Genomic DNA, 18,374 nt, shown 5'->3' on the forward strand with positions numbered 1-18,374 from the left:
CTAGGTGCCAGATACTTCATCATCTGCACCATGTATATCTACTTGTAGCATTTTCCCTTGTCACACTATTCCATCCATCTGCTCCTGTTGTGTCCACCTCCCGTCCCCCACTGACTGTGCGTTTTGTTTCATCAAGCTCGGCGAAACACTCCCGCGCTACGGGCCAATAGTCCGTTCATTCCTGTTCGACTGCATCGTCACTTATATAAATATCCTCCTCTCTCACACTCCATTTGCCCTCTATTACCATCCACACTGCCCACCCTCATACACACTCACATACACACAGCCATTCAACCCATATTGTTCAATTACCAAACCCCCACCACAGCCATGAGCGCCATCCAGAAGAACGTTGAAGCCAGCTCGGCCAGCTACTCCGCCTCCTTCACCAAAGGCGACCTCGCTCTGCCTCCGGCGAAGAAGTATCTCGTCCTCACCTGCATGGACGCCCGCATCGACCCTGCTCAAGCCTTTGGGATCGAGCTGGGCGATGCCCATGTTATTCGTAACGTGAGTCCTGTTCCTTTGAGCCTTTGAGACGCTAGGGTGATTTCTTTTGCCATACGGAAATCGAGGAAGCCAGCCCGGTATTGACGGCCCAATAAAATATTGTCTCTAACCTGATTCCCAGGCTGGCGCATCCGCCGTCGACGCCCTCCGCTCCATCGTCATCAGCGAGCAGCTGCTTGGAACCACCGAGATTGTGCTCGTCAAGCACACCGGCTGCGGCATGTTGACTTTCAAGAACGAGGACGCGTATGCTATTGTCGAGAAGAACCTTGGGTATGTCCCTTTCTCTCTTCCTTAACCCTCCACGGAAAATCACGTAACCCCCCCTTCAGCATTTTACTCCTCTTCAAAATCCAGTGCCAAACAACCAAGTAAACCGACCACTAATACTGATACAAATCACAGCCCAGCCGCCGTGGACGAACTCAAGGCCAAGAACCTGGATTTCCTCCCCTTCCCTGAGCTGGACGAGGCCGTCAAGAAGGATGTTGCGTACATCCAGGCGTCGAAGCTGGTGCCAGACTCGGTGACCCTCAGCGGGTGGGTGTATGAGGTTGAGACTGGGAAGACTAGGCGGGTTGTTTGATTTCTCTTTTTCTGGAAGGTTGGATAGGAATGGAGCAAGTAGCTTTTCGTGTTTGTGTCAGGATAACTAACTGTAGTGACGGAGATTATGGTATGAGACTATATGCCAACCAATTTGACCGTCGATGAGTAACATTTCGGACCTTGAAACCATGTCTCACGTGTGGGGCAACTAGATAATAGCTTGTCTAGTAACATGACGCGATGCGGCTCAAAAGCCATGCCGTGCCATGGCTATATAGAGTCTGATATAGCGTCGTGCAACTATTGCAATTTAGTAAAATCAATCAAGAAATGGAGAAGCAAATATCGTTGCTTTCAAGATCGTCTGCGTATTTGACATCACAATAATTGGATGTCATGAAATACCCCGAGGGCTAATCGAAAATCAATATAGTTAAAGAGCAGAGGTTGTCCAAAAGACTAGAAGCAAAATATCCCTCATCTACCTCACACATCCCCATTTTTACCACAAAACTCTTAAAAGTCCTCCCCAACGCGCGCTTGCTTGCTCCCCGCCCACCCCTCACGCTCAAAGTACCGAAACACCAAATAATAGTCCTCAAACTCATGAATGATCCGGTCCATCCTTCGGTACCCATTAATCCGATCCATCGTCTTGTCCACACCAACTCCGTTCGCAACCTGCGCCACGCCGTCCTCATCGTCCGCCGTCTTATTCTTCGTCTCGAAAAATGTCACTGTGAATCGGCCAGGCTTGAGGATATTGACCACGTGCTCGATAGTGTCAGACGTCTGGCGGCCATTCTGTCCGCTTGGGACGTTGGTTTCGAACGAGGCGTAGGAGCAGATGGGCTCGGGCGTGATGTGGACCGTCCAGTAGTGGGCTAGTTTGGTGGCGGTCTCGTCGGGAGCATTGGCGGGGGTGGTGGCTACGGGGGCTGGGACGACACCGTTGGCGGAGTAGCCACAGGGGGGAAAGAGGTAGGCATCTATGCGGGCGTCGGGGTAGACGGAGGTTGGGTAGATCCCGGCGAGACCGCAGGTTTCGGAGACGACGGTTCCCAGGGCGTGACCTTCCGTGGTGGCTTCAATGGTATCCGCTTTACCCTCGGCCACTGGACCCTTCTGGATATCGGACTCGGCGATGTTCTCGAAGACATCCACTGTCGCATCGATATCACCGACACACTCCTGAGCAGCGTGGCGGGCTTCCTCTGCTTGGGCTGGGACCCGCTCGTTCGCGGCCGCGGTCGCTTGTTCAATGTAGAATTGTTTCGCCAGCTCCGGGTCGAGATCCATCATTAGGACCTCGAGCGTTTCGTCGGCAGGTCCATCGCCAGGTTCGCTGACATGAGATACTCTGCCAGTAGGGATCCTCTTCATGCCGGTAGGACTGCTCCCGTTGTTCGAACCAGGCGTCGGGGGCGGTGTTAGGGCTGCACTGGTGGGGTTCGTCATGTACAAGTACCAGTGGTCCGCGTTCATCCGCCCGACCATGTAGGCACTCCCATTCTCGAAGGTTTCGTCAAGGAATTTGACTTCTTCCTTCCAGCTGGTGTGAGGTCCCTGCTGGCGGTCTGGAAAGAGGAAGTTCTTGCGGCTGTAGAAGACCCGGTGTGGTGTGGCGGCCACGTGGATGTCTTCGAGAGATGCGGCGTTGTGGAACGGGAAACCGGCATCGACGGCTGCGATGCGCAACATACGTCGCAGACCGAGCAGTAGGGTAGTGGTGCCGCACGTCTTGAGGATAATTTTGTGCGGGAAGACGAACATGCTGGACTCGGAGAGGAGGTAGGCGTCGACGTGGTCGGACTTGACGATCGACAGCACCTTGCAGTTGACCATGTCAAGCATAGTCTCCCAAGTCGAGGGCGTAACCGCCTTCAGGCCATTCTCCTGAGCAGTAGCCGGCAGAGTGCTTGGGCTTGGCGCAAACCAAACCTCGAGGAGCTTTTCCGGGCCTTCGAAGGCGTTGCTCGAGTCCAGGTCTGCAGCCACATCATGGTTGATGGTAAGCTGGAGGCTGCCGGGGGTTGTAGAAAGGTTGGAGACGGGGGTCTCGAGGTGAGCCATTGCTGGTTTACGGGCGGAACGGGAGCTATGTCGTCTGGTGTAGAGAGCGTCCGCGGGACACTAGCTGCCACTCAAACGAGCCGTGCGGTCGTCGTTTGAGAGAGTAGGCCCACAGGAAGTTGTGTCCTCGAGAGTGCTGGCGGAGCCAGCTACAATGTGCAAAGGTAGTAATCGAACGTCACCGAGGGGACGTTAGGGAGGCCGGCCACGAACGGTGATCAGGTAGGGCTTTGTGGACGGTATGATGGGCTGTCGGGTCTCGGGCGTCTGAGTGAGTTGTTGGCCGATACGTTCGATCAAGTATCGGTGGGTGGGAAATAGAAGAATTTTCACAGATAGCGGCCGTAGAAGGTCTGAGGTGGGTTGCAATGAAGTGTCGTAGGTTTAGGTTGGAGTTATCTAGGCCTAAAGTTGTGGTTTTTGTTAGGTACCCATGAAGCTCGAGACTTGCAGATATGCACGCACTTGGCCGGCTTGGAGAGGAACCGTAGGAGATCAATTGAGGTCATTGACAGACGGGGCGAGGGAAAAGTTCGATGGCAGTGAACAAGACACTACGCGGGACAAGCAGCCGTATTTAAAAGCCGCGGATCATGGCGGGACGGGGTCGCTTCGCTATTAAGCGCGGCTTTTCGAGCGCCAATCTCGGGCACGAGAGAGTGCGGCAACTGATGAATTCAAGAAAACGCACCTCCGAAAGAAGCTAGAGTATAAGTTTGTTCGTGGTTTGAAGCAGTATATTAGGAATTCGGCGGTTAGATCCAAAATTGATAAGTGGTATGTCGACGGAGAACCCAGGCGCAAGTTCACACCTGCTTTTTGACATTTCATCTGAAGAAGTTTTGGAGGGGCAGAAAAACAATGGAGCGGTTTTTGGGACGAACCCCACATTTCAACCTTAGCGTGTGACATTGATCTGATAGAGGGGTACCTCTTAATAAAATTGGGATCGGATGTAGCTACCATCATAAAATCCAAAAATGTTCGTAGTATGGCCTATGATAAGGCTACGGTTGGGGCTATCTGTAGCGAAAGCTTCGTAATTGCTGATGTCGATTTGCTTAGATGTATAACAGGTTGGACGAACCTGTAAAGGTATCACTTAACTTTCAAGAACATGCAACAGGGATGTGGGCTTGATGCCCCGCGGCTCGGCAGCCCACCAACGACAACAATTAGGTTTCCTCACCGCATCTCTGGATCCTTGGCCAACGTCAGGGACAATGTTGCGTCCTTTTGCGGGAGAAAATTGTACTACATAACTGGTTGACATTTGTTTTTTCTCTCGGATGATTTAGGCACCTATCTCCTCTATTCCTTTGAGAACATCCTCCGTTATGTTTTTAAATACTGGAGCCAAGGAGCAGCTCTTGTACTTCTGGACTAGAAGCGCAGAGTCGCGTGTCTCGTCGCCCTCAGCGGGCTCGTGGCCGTTTGACGAAATATCTTGGCCATTGACCGAGGTCCCTTCGGGGTATCTTGGGCTTCTCCCTGTTTCGATAAGGACCAGAAACTGAGGATCAATGGGCACGTTGCCCAAAAATTTAACCTTAAAGTCCTCCGCCATGACCCGGCCCCCTCCACTGCTGAAGATGTTGGTGCACTCGCTGCAGTTTGGGCAGACAAACCCACTCATGTTCTCAACAATCCCCAGCACCCGTATCCCGGTCTTGGTGCAAAAATTAAGTTCCTTCCTCACATCCGCCGTAGCCACAGCCTGCGGCGTCGTCACGACCACAGCACCGGCAAGCTGTTCAGGCCGCGCCTTTTGCAGGAGCGTCTCAGCGAGCGAAATGTGTTCGTCGCTTGTGCCCGGCGGCGTGTCGATCAGGAGGTAGTCGAGATCATCCCAGAAGACGTCGGACAGAAACTGGCGGACCATGGCCGTCTTCTTCGGCCCGCGCCATACCACGGCGTCGCCTCGTCGCGGGAGGAGGAACCCGAGGCTCATGACCCGTAACGCGCCGATCCCTGTTTCTGTGTCGGCTTCGTGGACTGTGATGGGCAGCCAGCCGCCGGGGGCTTGGGTGACTTTTGCATCCTCGATTCCGAACATGCGCGGGATGGAGGGGCCTGTGAGGTCGACATCGAGGACGCCGACGGAGTGGCCGGCGAGGGAGAGGGAGAGCGCGAGTTGGGTGGTGACGGATGACTTGCCGACTCCGCCTTTTCCGGAGAGCACCTGTCAAAGTTGTTAGTCAGCCATAGCCTCGAAGGTGGAAGTCCGTAAGGAGTTTGTGGCCGCTTACCAAAACGATGTGCTTGACTTTGGCGAGCGACATGACGGAGCGCAGGAGCTCGAGAGCTCAGAGGTTGGGGGTGGGATTTGTCTTCTTAGGAGGGTAGAGTAGCCACCGTTGAAAATTATAGATATGTTTTCAGGGAGGTTGCGCGCATTCCATATGTGTTGGAAACATCATTGGTGATGCCATTTTTGAGGCTGTCGCTTTTCTTTAGTTCAAGACGGCGCAATTGCCCCTCTATCGGCGGGATCGGACTGCTTTATCAGCAAAGTGGGCCTCCCACCACATCCGAAGAAGAGCACCACGGCGGAACTTGCATCCTAGAAACGACGGCTTTGATAATGTAGCAGAAGTTCTCCTCCATTTGCCCACCAAGCTGAGCACCCTAAATAGACAGCTATCTATTCAACGCCTCAATGAGAAACCGAGACATCGTCCATGTGTTGTGGCACAGGCCTTGCGTTGAAACGATGCCAAGGGTTGAGCTTCCGCTGACTTTGCACATGCCGAGTCTCTGGAACTTCTACAGCGTGGACGGGTACGAACTGCTCGCGTGTCAAACAACGCTGAACACCACAAGGCCGTTATTCTGCTACCAGCCGTGTGATGTAAATTTCCCGGTATTTATCTTGATATCGGTATACACTAGATTTGGGTGTGAAGCAGAACTTGGTGTTTGGAGCTTGTCTCGTTTCAAAAGGTCCCCGGTCGCTGCGATCGGGACCTGTAGGGGTTTGTCACCCCCTGGCTTGTCCCGTTTTCTTCTTCCAATTGCAATCTCCCAGCTCCCCGGTCGACAACAATCTCCCGGTCGCTCCGACACGAACATCGCCATTCTCAACCCATCTCTCTCTCGACAACAACAATTTGATCCGCTACGGCAGCCATCTAAATCCCGACCCAATCCCGCTCACACAGCGTCGCCGAAACACCAACGACGGCCGGCTTCTCGATTCCTGCGAGCGAACGATGCTGACCACTCGCGGTAGCACCTCGCCCGGCACACCATGATAATCGTCGCGGCACATGATGGACGATCCTTGGGGTTCACCATGGGCTGCCACAGATTCCGACAAGGGCCGGAGGGCCGCATCGCCCGCGAAATCCGACATTGCGCCCCCACCGCGCGCCTTTCTCTCGGCGTCCAACTCGCCGCGCATCCCGGACGGGCTGGAACAGCATTCGCCTTGGGGAGGGGGGATAGGAGGAGGAGGAGGAACAGGAGGTGACGATGCCGGCGGGTTTGGAGAATGGGCGACGCCAGCGGCGGTGGTTGATACACCGGGACATTCGGTCTGGGCTGGGGGATGGGGCGGTTCAAGCCCGAATTTGCTTGCGACGCCGCGGGATGACGCGGCGTTGGGGAGGAATAGTCCAATTACGTTGCCGGGGAGCGTTGCGAGTTCGAAGCCGACAGGTAGTAGCTCTGGATTTCGACAGCCGTCGCCAGACCCGTGGGGGAGTGGGTTTTCTTCGCGACGACCTTCGCATAACGATGCCGGGTCGACCCCGAGATTGGTTGTTGAAACCGCGTCTCCTGTTGACGAGCCGATCGAACTTGTGGATGGGGGTGTTTTTGGGATTGATGGGGATTCAACATGGGGTAAGGCTGATACCGGCGGGGACAGTATCCCCACGATGACCGACGTTCCGGACATTACCACATCCCCAGTGAGGGTGTCAGTCGAAAACAAAGAGGAAGAAAGGCGTGATAAACGAAGCACTCCGGTTCCGGCACCGTCCGACGACGCCCGGTTTAGTGTTGAATCCATTGCTCACGGCCACGAAGACCAATTCTCGGCACCGTCGAACGACAACACAGATTACGAAGAGGACCGACAGGACTCGCCCATCACATCCATTGATGAAGAACCCAGGGGGCTGCGACCCGTTTCTAGGAAAGAATCTAACAAGGTTCACGAGCTCGTTGTTAAATTTGACGGGCTTGCCAGAGCCGCTAGTGAAGAGCGCGAGGTTGTCGCACGTGCCCGCAGCACAAGCCGGTCAAGTGCCCAAAAAAGGGAAGATTGGACCGATGCTGGAGATTTTGGAGAATTTGAGGACACCCACGAAGATGGCCAGGGCGGGAACCACGAGCTTTCTGTACGGCTAGAAGAACCGCCAGAAGAGCCTGAACCAAAGCGGGACCCCCGGCCGGAAGAAGCTCCACAACGCGACGCGGATACAACATTGTCAACACACTCAGAACCTGACACACCACCGCCCCGCTTGTCACCTATTGCCAAATATGGGCCTATCCATTTCGGAGTGGACTTGGCGCTGATCGGCAAGCTGTTGTCAGAACCGTCAACGTCGAACAAGTTACCCGAGGTCGAGCGCAGCGTTCCCGACCATGTCATAAGCGACAGTTTCACCACCATTTCGGAACGCAAATCGTGGTACCGAATTTCACGGCTAGGCTCATCACGCCGACACAACGCCGGGGACGACGATAACTACCGACGGGTTGCCTGGCCTTCCTCGACGGTCCACGATGATACGATCAAAATTGTCCGACGCTGGATGGAAGAGGACTCCATTGCCGGACGTGTGGCTCTTGGAGGCGGCATTTCCAAAACGCAAAAGAACATGTTTGGCTGGGACTCTTCGGCCGAGCCCGTGGCCTTGGAGACCATCTTTAGGAAGAAGTTCTCTCACAACAGAGCCTCCTCCGCGCAGCCATTGAAGACTACCGGCCTGTTCCCGGGACCCACCGATGGGCCAGCGAAGGCTTCCCCGCTGCGTTCGGCGCATCGCGCTACGGAAAGCGTCGGCCCCGGCGTCCCTTCGTTTGGCTGGGGTAGTACCAATGATCCGCCCCCGCGTGCTACACACCAACGGACTCTCAGCGGGCAATCCAGCACGTCCAGCACGGCGATCCCGGCCCCGGCCACAGCGGTCGTTCCCGAGCCACGGCTGAGCGTCTCGAAGAATGATGATAACGACAACGATGAGGACGACGACGATGAGTGGGGGGAAATGGTGTCCTCGCCTGTAGTATCCCAGCCTCCCGTACTTCCTGCGACGAAACAAGCTCCACCTACGACTCTGAAGACAACTCAAACAGTTATTCCTCAGCAGCCCAACGAGCCGGTCGTTGAAGAGTCTCAGAACATGGTCGATGTCTCGATCTTCGACTCTATTCCTGCCAACCCAATGCCTGCTTCGGAGATGCCAGCGACACCAGCGTCTATTTCGAAAGTTGTCGAGACAGCTGACACAGATTCGACTGCTGGACCCAACCCGGCACCAGGGGTCGGTGATACTTCAATAGCGAAGACCGCCGTTGACTCGACATCATCCACATTGACGGGTGATGCCCTCAGCTCGGCAACTGTTGACGAGCCGCAAGATGACCAAGAGGAGACGGTACATCGAATACTCGCTGGGTTGCCAGACTTCTCGTATATGTCTCTTTGAGAGTGGAGTGCACGGCCTACGGTCTAGATGTTGTTCACGGTGCTGGCGTTACGGAATGGCATATCAGAAAAATATTTTGGTGGTTGTGGAATACACATTTTTGGATTTTAACTACTGTAGCTTTGTCATAATTCTAACCGAAGTAAGAGTTGTTGATGTCATTTGGGTACGGTATATGATCGTTCCACCAGTTTAACATTTTTCGGTACTTGACCCCGACCCCGGAGATCCACATCCTTCTCGGAATCGCGAGGTTCGCAAAACTCGATGCGATATAAAGCGACTCGGGTTCGGCCTTCGCGCCGCGCTCCCCCACACTTTTCACAATGCCGTACCGCGTTGCCGGCGCTTGCTAACGGCCCGCAAGGTCGGGCAATGCGGGATCCCCCCGCAATCGACGCAGTGCCAAGACCGAGAATCAGCTGGCTTCGCCAAGCCGACGCCGATTGGACCTAAGTCCCCGGTGGAAATCGGGGAACGATTGCGTAGCAGACTACACTTCTCTCGAAGCCGACAGCCACAGCCGGACTCCCTTGATCTGCCACCCTTCGTTTGACGATTGCCAGTGTTCCCAACGCCACGGCGTCACAAGGCTCCTCACACGGATCGAAACCTCGGCCCTTGGGAAATGTTTAAAGCCAATTAATTGCGTGTTGCAGCTGTTGCTCTTCCTTTTCGGATGGGACGAGACTTTTACGGGTTCTGTCTCGCGTGCATCGTCATTTCACTTTTAACCTAAGTTGCCTCACAAACGGAAGCGACCAGACCACGGTTAATCCGGATTGTGCTTCAACTCAAGACACTTCATCATTTTCCCGATACTGCAAGACACCTCATTTACGCTGCAGGTCCCATTTAGCCTCTCATCCTATTGGACATGGCGGTCGTCAGTCTTATCTTCTCGCCTTGGGCATTCGTGGGCGTCTTCGTCTCGCTAGTGGTCTACTACGTCTATCCGTACCTGGTCACATACAGGCATCTTCGACACATCCCGGCCCCTTTCCCGGCCCAGTTCACAAATTGGTGGCTGTTAATAACGGCCCGGCGAGGTAGCCGGTACGCCACGGTCCATGAGCTGCACAAGAAGCTCGGCCCGGTGGTGCGGCTCCAGCCGAACCACGTCAGCTTGTGTGATGATGAGGCTATTCAGATTGTGTACGGCCATGGGAACGGGTACTTGAAAGCGTGAGTTATCATTATTTGGTTCCATTGGTAGAATTTAGATAACTGATACAGTCACAGCGACTTCTACGATGCCTTTGTGAGCATCCAACGAGGCCTCTTCAACACCCGGGACCGCGCCGAACACACGCGCAAGCGCAAGATCGTGTCCCACACCTTCTCCGCCAAATCTGTCGCCCAGTTCGAGCCCTACATCCACAGCAACCTCGAGCTCTTCGTCCGCCAGCTCGACAACCTCATCACCAGCTCCACCGCCGCCGACCGTGCCGCCCACTTCGACTGCCTCAACTGGTTTAACTACCTCGCCTTCGATGTAATCGGCGACCTAGCCTTCGGCGCCCCCTTCGGCATGCTCTCCTCCGGTGCCGATCTCGCCGAAGTCCGCTCTTCCCCCACATCCCCCCCGATCTACGCCAGCGCCATCGAAATCCTCAACCGCCGCGGTGAAGTCTCCGCCACTCTCGGCACCCTCCCCGCGCTCAAACCCTACGCCAAATACTTCCCTGACCCCTTCTTCACCCAGGGCGTCAAAGCGGTCCAAAACCTCGCGGGAATCGCCATCGCCCGTGTTAAAGCCCGCCTCGAAAACCCGCCCCCCGCTCACCTGCAGCGCAAAGATCTCCTCCAGCGCCTCATGGAGGGCCGTGATGAGAAGGGTGAGCCCCTCGGCCGCGAGGAACTCACTGCTGAAGCCCTCACCCAACTCATCGCGGGGAGTGATACCACTTCCAACTCGTCCTGCGCGCTGCTGTACCATGTTGTGCGCACCCCGGGGGTGCTGCGCAAATTGCAGGCGGAACTGGACACCGCTCCCGGGATCCCAGAGGACTGTGACGTGCCGACGTTTGAGATGGTGCGTGACCTGCCGTATTTATCGGCTGTCGTCAACGAAACGCTACGTATCCACTCGACGTCGGCACTGGGACTGCCACGGCAGATTCCGTTGTGCAAGGAAGGCTTGCACTACAAAGGGTGGTATTTCCCGCCTGGGACAGTGTTGAGTGTACCGGCGTATTCGGTGCATCACTCGACGGAGATTTGGGGGCCGGATGCGGATGAGTTCAGGCCGGAGCGGTGGTTGGATGGGGAAGAAGGGAATGCGGAAGGGTTGACGGCGCGACAGAAGAACGCGTTTGTGCCGTTTAGTTATGGGCCGCGGTCGTGTGTGGGACGGAATGTGGCGGAGATGGAGATGAAACTGATTGTGGCTACGTGGGCGCGGCGGTATGATGTGAAGTTGGAGCAGGAGGTGATGGAGACGAGGGAGGGGTTTTTGAGGAAGCCGTTGGGGTTGGACATTGCGTTGACGAGGAGGTAGGGGATCTTTCGGGAGGTCTTTCAGGGGGTTTTTAAGGAGCAGGGTTAGGGTTAAGTGTGAGATTGAGATGCGAGTTTGTTCTCTTGAGACTGAACCCCCCCTCCATATTAGCACACCCAGCTATGAATACACACGAACAGCCGCTGTTTCTGCCCCTTCTTTACTACCAGTGAGCTTCACTCCCCACCACAGCCTTGACCCCCCTCATAACCAACCACCCCGACATAACCACATGAAACCACCTTCCAAACCCACTCTCCAACAACACCGGCGCCTCCCCTTCGCGCCTCCACATCCACGTCTCGTTCACAAACACCACACCATCCTCCTCCCCGTCCCTATCCTTACTGCGAGACAAAGACAAAGGCACCCTCTCCATCCCAGCAACCACAACCCCTTCCACCCTCTTCCCACGATAACTCTCCGGCGCATCTAACGCCATCTCCACCCTTTCCCCTTGCCATTCTCCTACTACACCCCCATCCCCTGCCTTAGAATCATCATCACCAGTCGGGAGTGTTGTATGTGTTGCAACCCGGGGCCCGACACCGCGATACCCAACCCTCCAAAACCCATTCACCCTATCCCCCAGCGTAAACCCCAGCCCCGCTATAAACCCCCGGTCAAAAGTCCGCACGGCGGCGGCGTCGTGTTTGACTGAGGCGTGGAGGAGGTAGGCTTGGGGTGTGGAACGGAAGGCGGACATTGTTGTGCGGAGGTAGGTTGTTAGGGCTGGGGTGTAGGAGGGTGAATCCGGGGGTGAATCGGAAGGTGGCAAGGGAGGGAGGAGGGAGAGGGGGATTGGATGGGAGGTTAGGCGTTCGTAGGCGAGGATCCAGGTGGTGTTGAAGCCATCGTTGGTGTCGTTGTCGGGGGTGGTTTCGGCGTTGATGAGTGCGAGGTTCAGTTCGTCTGGGAGCGTGATGGGTAGGGGGGGTGTTGTCGGTGTTGCTGGGGTTGTTGTTGTTGTGAGACCGGTGGATTTGTTTGTGCGTTTTGGTGTCCTGACGACTCCAGTGGTGATGGTGAGGTTTTGGGAGACGAGTCGGTCGAGGTAGAGGAGGTACCCGACGGGTACGACGATGGGGACAACGACGAAGGTGATGAGTGCGAGTTTTGGCGCTGAGGGGTACAGGTCCGGGAGGCCCATTTTGATGGTTGACGACAGAAAGAGTGGTGTTGTGGTAGAGTTTATACCGTTGAAGGGGGAAAGGTTGAGTTGAGATTGAGAGTTGAGAAATAAAAATCGTCCGAAAATGAGCGATGCCAAGCGCCGATGCTTGGAACTTTGCCAAGGTGGGCAACCGTATTTCGTATCCGTCCGAGTGTTGGGGTGTTGGGGTGTTGGAATTTTAGCCACATTTGAGCAGGACGTTTTCCCGAAAGAATTGGTGATTTCGTTACTCGTTTACTAGAGCTATTTTTGCTTTGTTTTTCTGTCTTGGCCGGCAGGTGTGGAACTGCATACAACTTGCCGAGTCAACTGCTGCTTTCCAGTTATAGACGGAATCTTCCGTATTCTTTGTGAAGGGATTTTATTTTGATTTGACGATATCACTTAATTATGTTACCGCAGTTCTTGTTCTGTATGTGAACTCACGTTGGTAATATCATTCGCAGACACTCTGTCTTCTGGATGTAAGGCATGGCTAGCGCCGGCAAATCAACCATCATGAAACAATACGTAAACATACTAGCGTTAACGCCAATCGATAGCAATCAAGTTGTCGTATGTGCTCTCCTTTCCCGGATCCCCAGCGTTGGGAGCACGCTGCCGCAGAAGCCTCTCTGCCTCGTCTCGGAGGCGAGAGGCTTCCTCAACATGTTGAGGCTCTTGTTCTAACGCCTCCGAGAGCTTGAAAAGGCACCGCATATGCTCGGCCACCATGTTGTGCTTACGCTTCTCCGTGACTGCCAGGGCGTCCCGCAGGTGTTTTCTGTACAGCTTCTGTTAATAATTACCAGGCACGTTGCTTCCAGCGGCTTAATTACTGTTCACTTACATAGCGGCTTCCAGTTGACCACGATCAAGAGCGATGCAGCCAAGTCGGTACATGCATGCCCCGTTGAATGGAGAGCTCCGCAACTGATCACCGTTCGCCCGCAAATTCGGGGCTTCCATGAAATGAGCCTCGGTCGGCTCGTCCTTGTGCTCGACGCGGTCGACGGTGCCGGGTGCGAAGTGAGTGCTGGTAATTACGGTCAGCACTAGATCTGGCACCCCTTTCTGCGCTGCGCAATCTCAAGACCTGGGACACAGAAAATTACTTACCAGGCTGCCATGGCCCAATTGAATGGCTCAGACCTATTGCATTCCGCCAGCGCCTCGGCCAGAAGTTCCCTCGCTCGCTCAGGCTGGCCAAACCATACCAGGCAGTGCGCTAGATTGGTCTTGATGTCGGCGGATCCCTCCCCCTTTCGTTCACTCTGCTGTTCTGACCATGTTGTGAAATGGGCCGAACACCGCTCATACCATTCAATGGCTTCCTCGAACTGATTGAGCGTCGCGATGCCCGTGGCGGCATTGCAAGCGGCCCAGGTCGATTCACCGTGGTTGAACGGGATGGCCCGCCCGCGAATGTCGTACGATTTCTTGAGCAATACAACCCCCTCTTTGGCTTTCCCGATGCGCACAAGCAGCTGACCCTTGTGCGAGGTCAAAGAACCCTGTAGGCCGATGGTCTGTTGTTCCTCTGGCAGTGTGTTCAGGGCAATGGTGTTGGCATCAACAAGAGATTCAAGCTTCTCATACGAGCTCAGTTCTAGTAAGTACCTGGTAAGTATTGCACCGTTAGCCAGCTTATCCATCTACTCGGGGGAGAATAATTGGTACTTACCGCTGGCATGAGTTGCTGAGCTCACAGTAAGCCTGCAAGACCGTGAACTTGGGCTTCGACTCTTTCTCTTGTAAAAAGCAGTCCTTGAGGCTCATGACGTGCTGAAGATACACGGCACAACGATCCCATAACAGATAAAGTTGGAGAATCTTGGAGTCGCGTCGGGGAAAGGCTTGGAAAAGAGGAATTGTGGCATTGTTGAAAGCTTGTTGTCTTCCGTCTGGGCCGAGGAAATCTTTAAAAGACGCCTGCACTAGCCGATGAAGCGAGAATGTCCTCGAGGCTTCATCCCTCTTGATCAGCGCGGAAATTAGAACATTCTCGATTGCCTCGGAAAAGCTGGTAAAGTTGTTGACTCGGGTTAGAAACACAGACAGACGGACTCTGGAGTCGAACAAGACACACCCGAAGCCATCTGAGCAGAATGCCAGCGAAGCCGGCAAAGCCGTCGGATCTTCAGGCTCAAAAAGAGCTTGCGGGATGCTGTCGGGCTCTAGAAAGGACATGACAGCTAGAATTGCATGACTCTGAGCATCTAGAGACTTGAAGGACATATACCACAGTGCTTTGATGGCCGGGGTTCGAGACGGAACTTGACTCCGATGTTGATTGTAGAACTCCATGAATTCCTTAATGCTCCAAGCACGCCGATGTATGACTCCTGCCAGCGCGGAAATGGCTAGAGCATGACCACTGAGCTTGTCAGCAAGGTCATGCGCTGAAGCGATCTCGGAATCCTCTAAATCAAGCGCGCTGTCTCCTTGCAAAAGGTGTAAAAGGAACTTCGATCCTTCTTCGTTGTCCCAGTTCGCAATTTCCATTCCCGTATCCGCGACCTCGAAGGCTACTTTCAAATTGCGAGTTGTGACCAGGGCACGACCGCGACCGGCCAAAACTCTTGGAGAACCATGGGGTCCTCCGCATTGTCGTAAACTATCAGCCAGCGGCATCCTTCTACCAGGTCAGTCAGATGCACCGCCGATCAGAAGTATTGACGTACGGGTTTCCGGAAGCCAGTTGAGGACCACGGCGCGGTTCTCCTCGTGATCTCCCGACCGAGCTTCTGGAAGCTTCAGGCTCAAGGCGATGTTGGTGAAGCTCTGTTTTAGAGAAACAAGCTTTTCACTGTAGACCCAGAACAGAGCATCAAGCTCGCCTCGATGAAGCTTGTTTTCGGCATACTTCAGAGCAATAGTAGTCTTCCCAACACTGCTAAGGCCATGACGTACCAATGATCGGAAAGGGCGCTCATCAGCGCCGGCGCTGAGGTTATTACCAAAGTGCTCTTCAATGCGCTGAATGAGCTCAGCCCGGTCAAAAAAGCGCGGTGTTCTGATGGTTGGTAGAACAACACATGGGAGCTTGGCTGGATCCTTTGGCAACGATACCTGCATGAGATGACTCGCCGAGTTGTTGGGCTAATCTTGAAGATCTGGCTTGCTGCTGGCGTCATCGTTCGCTCGGTTGGGGGCCTTGGTGGTCTTCGGACCCTGCTCCGCTTGGACGAGCACGGCATCCATCTACGAAAGAAATTGTACACACGTCGCCTTCCACTATCCGATAAGCAGAGATTCCGTGTTAGTAGGTCTGAGAAGCGGAGTTGCCAAAGTGGAGGATGTAGAGGAGATGGGAACAGAGCAGCGTTTTTGGTAAGGAGAGTTCAGGGCTCCGTGAATCCTTGTCGCTCACTAATGGAGAAAGATCGCGGAGAAAGGAAGTTTGCAAACGCGGGGAGGGGTTGTTGGGATGCAGAATAAACTTGCCCAACGTTGGCCGGGGTACAGTATGGGGAAGCTCATGGCCCGGTTTGGTCCTGCCACAACCAACAAACTGCAGGTTCCTCAAACCATGGAGCTTGGATTATCCAGGAGGCGAACAGCTTACCATGGTTTGTAGGCTTAGACAAACCCCATATGCCATATTCACGCACAGCATCAGAGACAAGTTTATCGAGTTTCGAGATCGAAATACCCTGGGGCTATTTCATCGAATGAAAGCCTTCTGGGCATTCACCAAGCTGCACAGTGTAGGCTTTACTGTAGCGAATTCCCGACTTAGACAAACTCTCCAATACAGAACAGAAGATTTGACCAGAGAAATCAGGCTTTCGTTCAAATTCAACGCACCCACTAAACGAGTTCAACATTCCCCACCTCCTACTTTTCAACATCCTTGAGCTCTGTGGCCGGCAGCTTGAAGGGCAATGGCCCGTTGTCACGCACAGCAGAAAGCTGCTCGAAAGCGTAGGCCACTCGGAGCAGCACACCTTCAGAGAAGGCCTTGGATATGAAGGTCAAGGAATAGCTAAGAGCATGTCAGCATCTTAGACGTAACTAAACGGTAAAAGGAGATATTCATTCGCGGTGACGGGTTAGGGGACCGGGGATAGGAGAGAGGGGGAGTAAACCTACGGAATCCCAGGAGCCACTTGGACGAGGTGCGGTTTGTCCTCATCAAGCTCGATAGGGGTACCTTTAGGATGAAATCCAAGTTGTGCCCCCAGCACGGGGAACCCCATCTTGGCGGCAAGGTCATTGGAAATGCCGAGCGTGGAAGGGATGACGAGAACATCAAGGTTGTGTTTCTCCATCGCCCCCAGAATGCCGCCTTCGCCACAATAGAAGCGCTCGTTTCACCATTTCCTTGTACTTGTCGCTATCGACGTCGATTCCCTCTGCCTGGGTCCACAGAAACTTGCCGATGTCACGCTCGGGGTATTCTTCCTCTGGGGAAGTTTTGGTAAACCCGATGATGTCCTCGGCCGATTGGATGTTGTGGGGGTTGATCTTTAGTGTCTTGAGGTAACGCCCGATGTCTCTCCTGAACTCGGGAGGATCGCACGATACCCCTGACCTGATTGTTGAGCTGCTTGAACCCCTCGGCTGCAGGAAAGTCGGTATTGTCAACCACTGTTGCACCCGCAGATGTCAGTGTCTTTAGGGCAGCTTCAACGAGACCATGATGGGAGATGTCGGGTCAGAGTCGAATGTGTTCCGAGGAACACCAATCGTCACGCCGCTCAGGTCGGTGCCGTTACAGAACTCTGTGAAGTCGGGAATTTGCTGAAACGGGATGTCCCAAGTGCCCTCGTCTCGCTCACTGCGGCCAGCCATCGTGCTGACCAAGTATGCCGCGTCCTTGACAGTTCTGGTGAGGGTATCGATAACATCCTGGCGAGAAGAGACGGGAATGGCACCGTCGTTTGCGATGAGGCCGCGGCTGGGCTTGAAACCGACGACGTTATTCCTCTCGGCAGGTGCCAGGATGCTTCCGACCGTCTTGCTGTCACATTAACGTCCTCCCGATAAACACACCAGTAAACCAGGAATGTCATGCTCACCTCGGTCCCTATGGCAGCGGTACACAAAGTCAATGCGGCAGCGACGGCGGAGCTGGCACTGCTTCCGTCCGGTTGCGATCCAGGATAGTATGCACCCAGTGTCTGGTCACCCCTCGGGCTCCATCCCGAACTGACGTTCAGGCCTCTGAGGTTGGCCCGCTCGGAGAGGTTGGTCTTGCCCAAAAGCAAGACACCGGCTTCACGCAGCTTCGCAATGACAGACGACTCGACGCCGGGCTTGGCTCCAAGGAGAGCGTACGAGCCAGCAGATGCATCCAGCTCTTCCTGTGTCACAACGTTGTCCTTGACCAAAAGTGGAATCCCATGCAGCGGCCTAGCCACCAACGGCGGTCAGTTCGGCAAGAGAGTGAGGCCGGTGGGGGACATACCCTCTGGCTCCGGAACGGGTCCGCTCCTTGTCCAATTGCCGGGGCCACATCTAGTGCATTGGGGTTAACCTGCAGTACTGCACGAAACTCGGAAGCCTCGGTGATTCTGGCGAGGTAGGCCTTAGTGAGAGCGACGGAAGTGAAACGACCCGATTCAAGACCGCGGGATGCATACTCGATCGTGAGATGCATGAGGGGAGGCAGCTGACCTGGTGTGCGCGGTTCTTTGTTAATCATATCGTCATACACCCTCCAAATAATGGAAATCGAAGGTGTCGAGTGCCGCACGTACCTGCCGTGGCGTCCATGATGCCTCTCGATCCCGGAACGGGGGAAGAAGGTGAAGAATAATCGCTGGTTTGCAATATGGAGGGCCTCATAAGGAAGATACCGCCGAGGTGAACCAGAAATAGACCCAAATGCTGAAGTGAGTCCATGAAAAAGGGGGGTGGGACGGGGCGGCTCAGGCAAAGTGCGGGTTGGGAGGACGGAAAATTAGAAGCGGGGTAT

At 54.5% G+C, this 18,374-nt stretch overlaps 7 protein-coding genes across 7 annotated transcripts; 3 read left to right on the forward strand and 4 right to left on the reverse strand.

The window, feature by feature from the left end:
* Positions 1-333: 333 nt before the first annotated feature.
* C8A04DRAFT_39254 (carbonic anhydrase) lies at positions 334-1,099 on the forward strand (the record flags this gene model as incomplete). The annotated part of the gene is made up of 3 exons (XM_062784518.1): positions 334-513; positions 635-786; positions 919-1,099. The coding sequence occupies 3 exons, from the start codon at positions 334-336 to the stop codon at positions 1,097-1,099; spliced, it is 513 nt and encodes a 170-aa protein (XP_062634590.1).
* A 479-nt stretch (positions 1,100-1,578) lies between these two features.
* On the reverse strand, positions 1,579-5,417 carry C8A04DRAFT_39255 (S-adenosylmethionine decarboxylase; the record flags this gene model as incomplete). Its single annotated transcript, XM_062784519.1, has 3 exons — positions 1,579-3,137; positions 4,438-5,317; positions 5,385-5,417. The coding sequence occupies 3 exons, from the start codon at positions 5,415-5,417 to the stop codon at positions 1,579-1,581; spliced, it is 2,472 nt and encodes an 823-aa protein (XP_062634591.1).
* Positions 5,418-6,407: 990 nt separating this feature from the next.
* C8A04DRAFT_31197 (uncharacterized protein) lies at positions 6,408-8,798 on the forward strand (the record flags this gene model as incomplete). Its single annotated transcript, XM_062781671.1, has 1 exon — positions 6,408-8,798. One exon carries the CDS (start codon positions 6,408-6,410, stop codon positions 8,796-8,798), a length of 2,391 nt encoding a protein of 796 aa, XP_062634592.1.
* Positions 8,799-9,675: 877 nt separating this feature from the next.
* C8A04DRAFT_14252 (benzoate 4-monooxygenase) lies at positions 9,676-11,298 on the forward strand (the record flags this gene model as incomplete). Its single annotated transcript, XM_062778024.1, has 2 exons — positions 9,676-9,983; positions 10,041-11,298. 2 exons carry the CDS (start codon positions 9,676-9,678, stop codon positions 11,296-11,298), a joined length of 1,566 nt encoding a protein of 521 aa, XP_062634593.1.
* A 163-nt stretch (positions 11,299-11,461) lies between these two features.
* On the reverse strand, positions 11,462-12,448 carry C8A04DRAFT_14266 (uncharacterized protein; the record flags this gene model as incomplete). Its single annotated transcript, XM_062778028.1, has 2 exons — positions 11,462-11,788; positions 11,846-12,448. 2 exons carry the CDS (start codon positions 12,446-12,448, stop codon positions 11,462-11,464), a joined length of 930 nt encoding a protein of 309 aa, XP_062634594.1.
* A 549-nt stretch (positions 12,449-12,997) lies between these two features.
* On the reverse strand, positions 12,998-15,529 carry C8A04DRAFT_39258 (Tetratricopeptide-like helical; the record flags this gene model as incomplete). The annotated part of the gene is made up of 6 exons (XM_062784520.1): positions 12,998-13,235; positions 13,302-13,487; positions 13,571-14,071; positions 14,136-14,474; positions 14,541-15,030; positions 15,112-15,529. The coding sequence occupies 6 exons, from the start codon at positions 15,527-15,529 to the stop codon at positions 12,998-13,000; spliced, it is 2,172 nt and encodes a 723-aa protein (XP_062634595.1).
* A 762-nt stretch (positions 15,530-16,291) lies between these two features.
* Positions 16,292-18,101, reverse strand: C8A04DRAFT_39259 (amidase; the record flags this gene model as incomplete). Its single annotated transcript, XM_062784521.1, has 6 exons — positions 16,292-16,439; positions 16,547-16,761; positions 16,799-17,044; positions 17,093-17,413; positions 17,476-17,809; positions 17,881-18,101. 6 exons carry the CDS (start codon positions 18,099-18,101, stop codon positions 16,292-16,294), a joined length of 1,485 nt encoding a protein of 494 aa, XP_062634596.1.
* Positions 18,102-18,374: the final 273 nt, after the last annotated feature.

Source organism: Dichotomopilus funicola (genome assembly GCF_033296635.1).
Source record: "Dichotomopilus funicola strain CBS 141.50 unplaced genomic scaffold C8A04scaffold_62, whole genome shotgun sequence".
In the NCBI taxonomy this organism is placed as follows: domain Eukaryota; kingdom Fungi; phylum Ascomycota; class Sordariomycetes; order Sordariales; family Chaetomiaceae; genus Dichotomopilus; species Dichotomopilus funicola.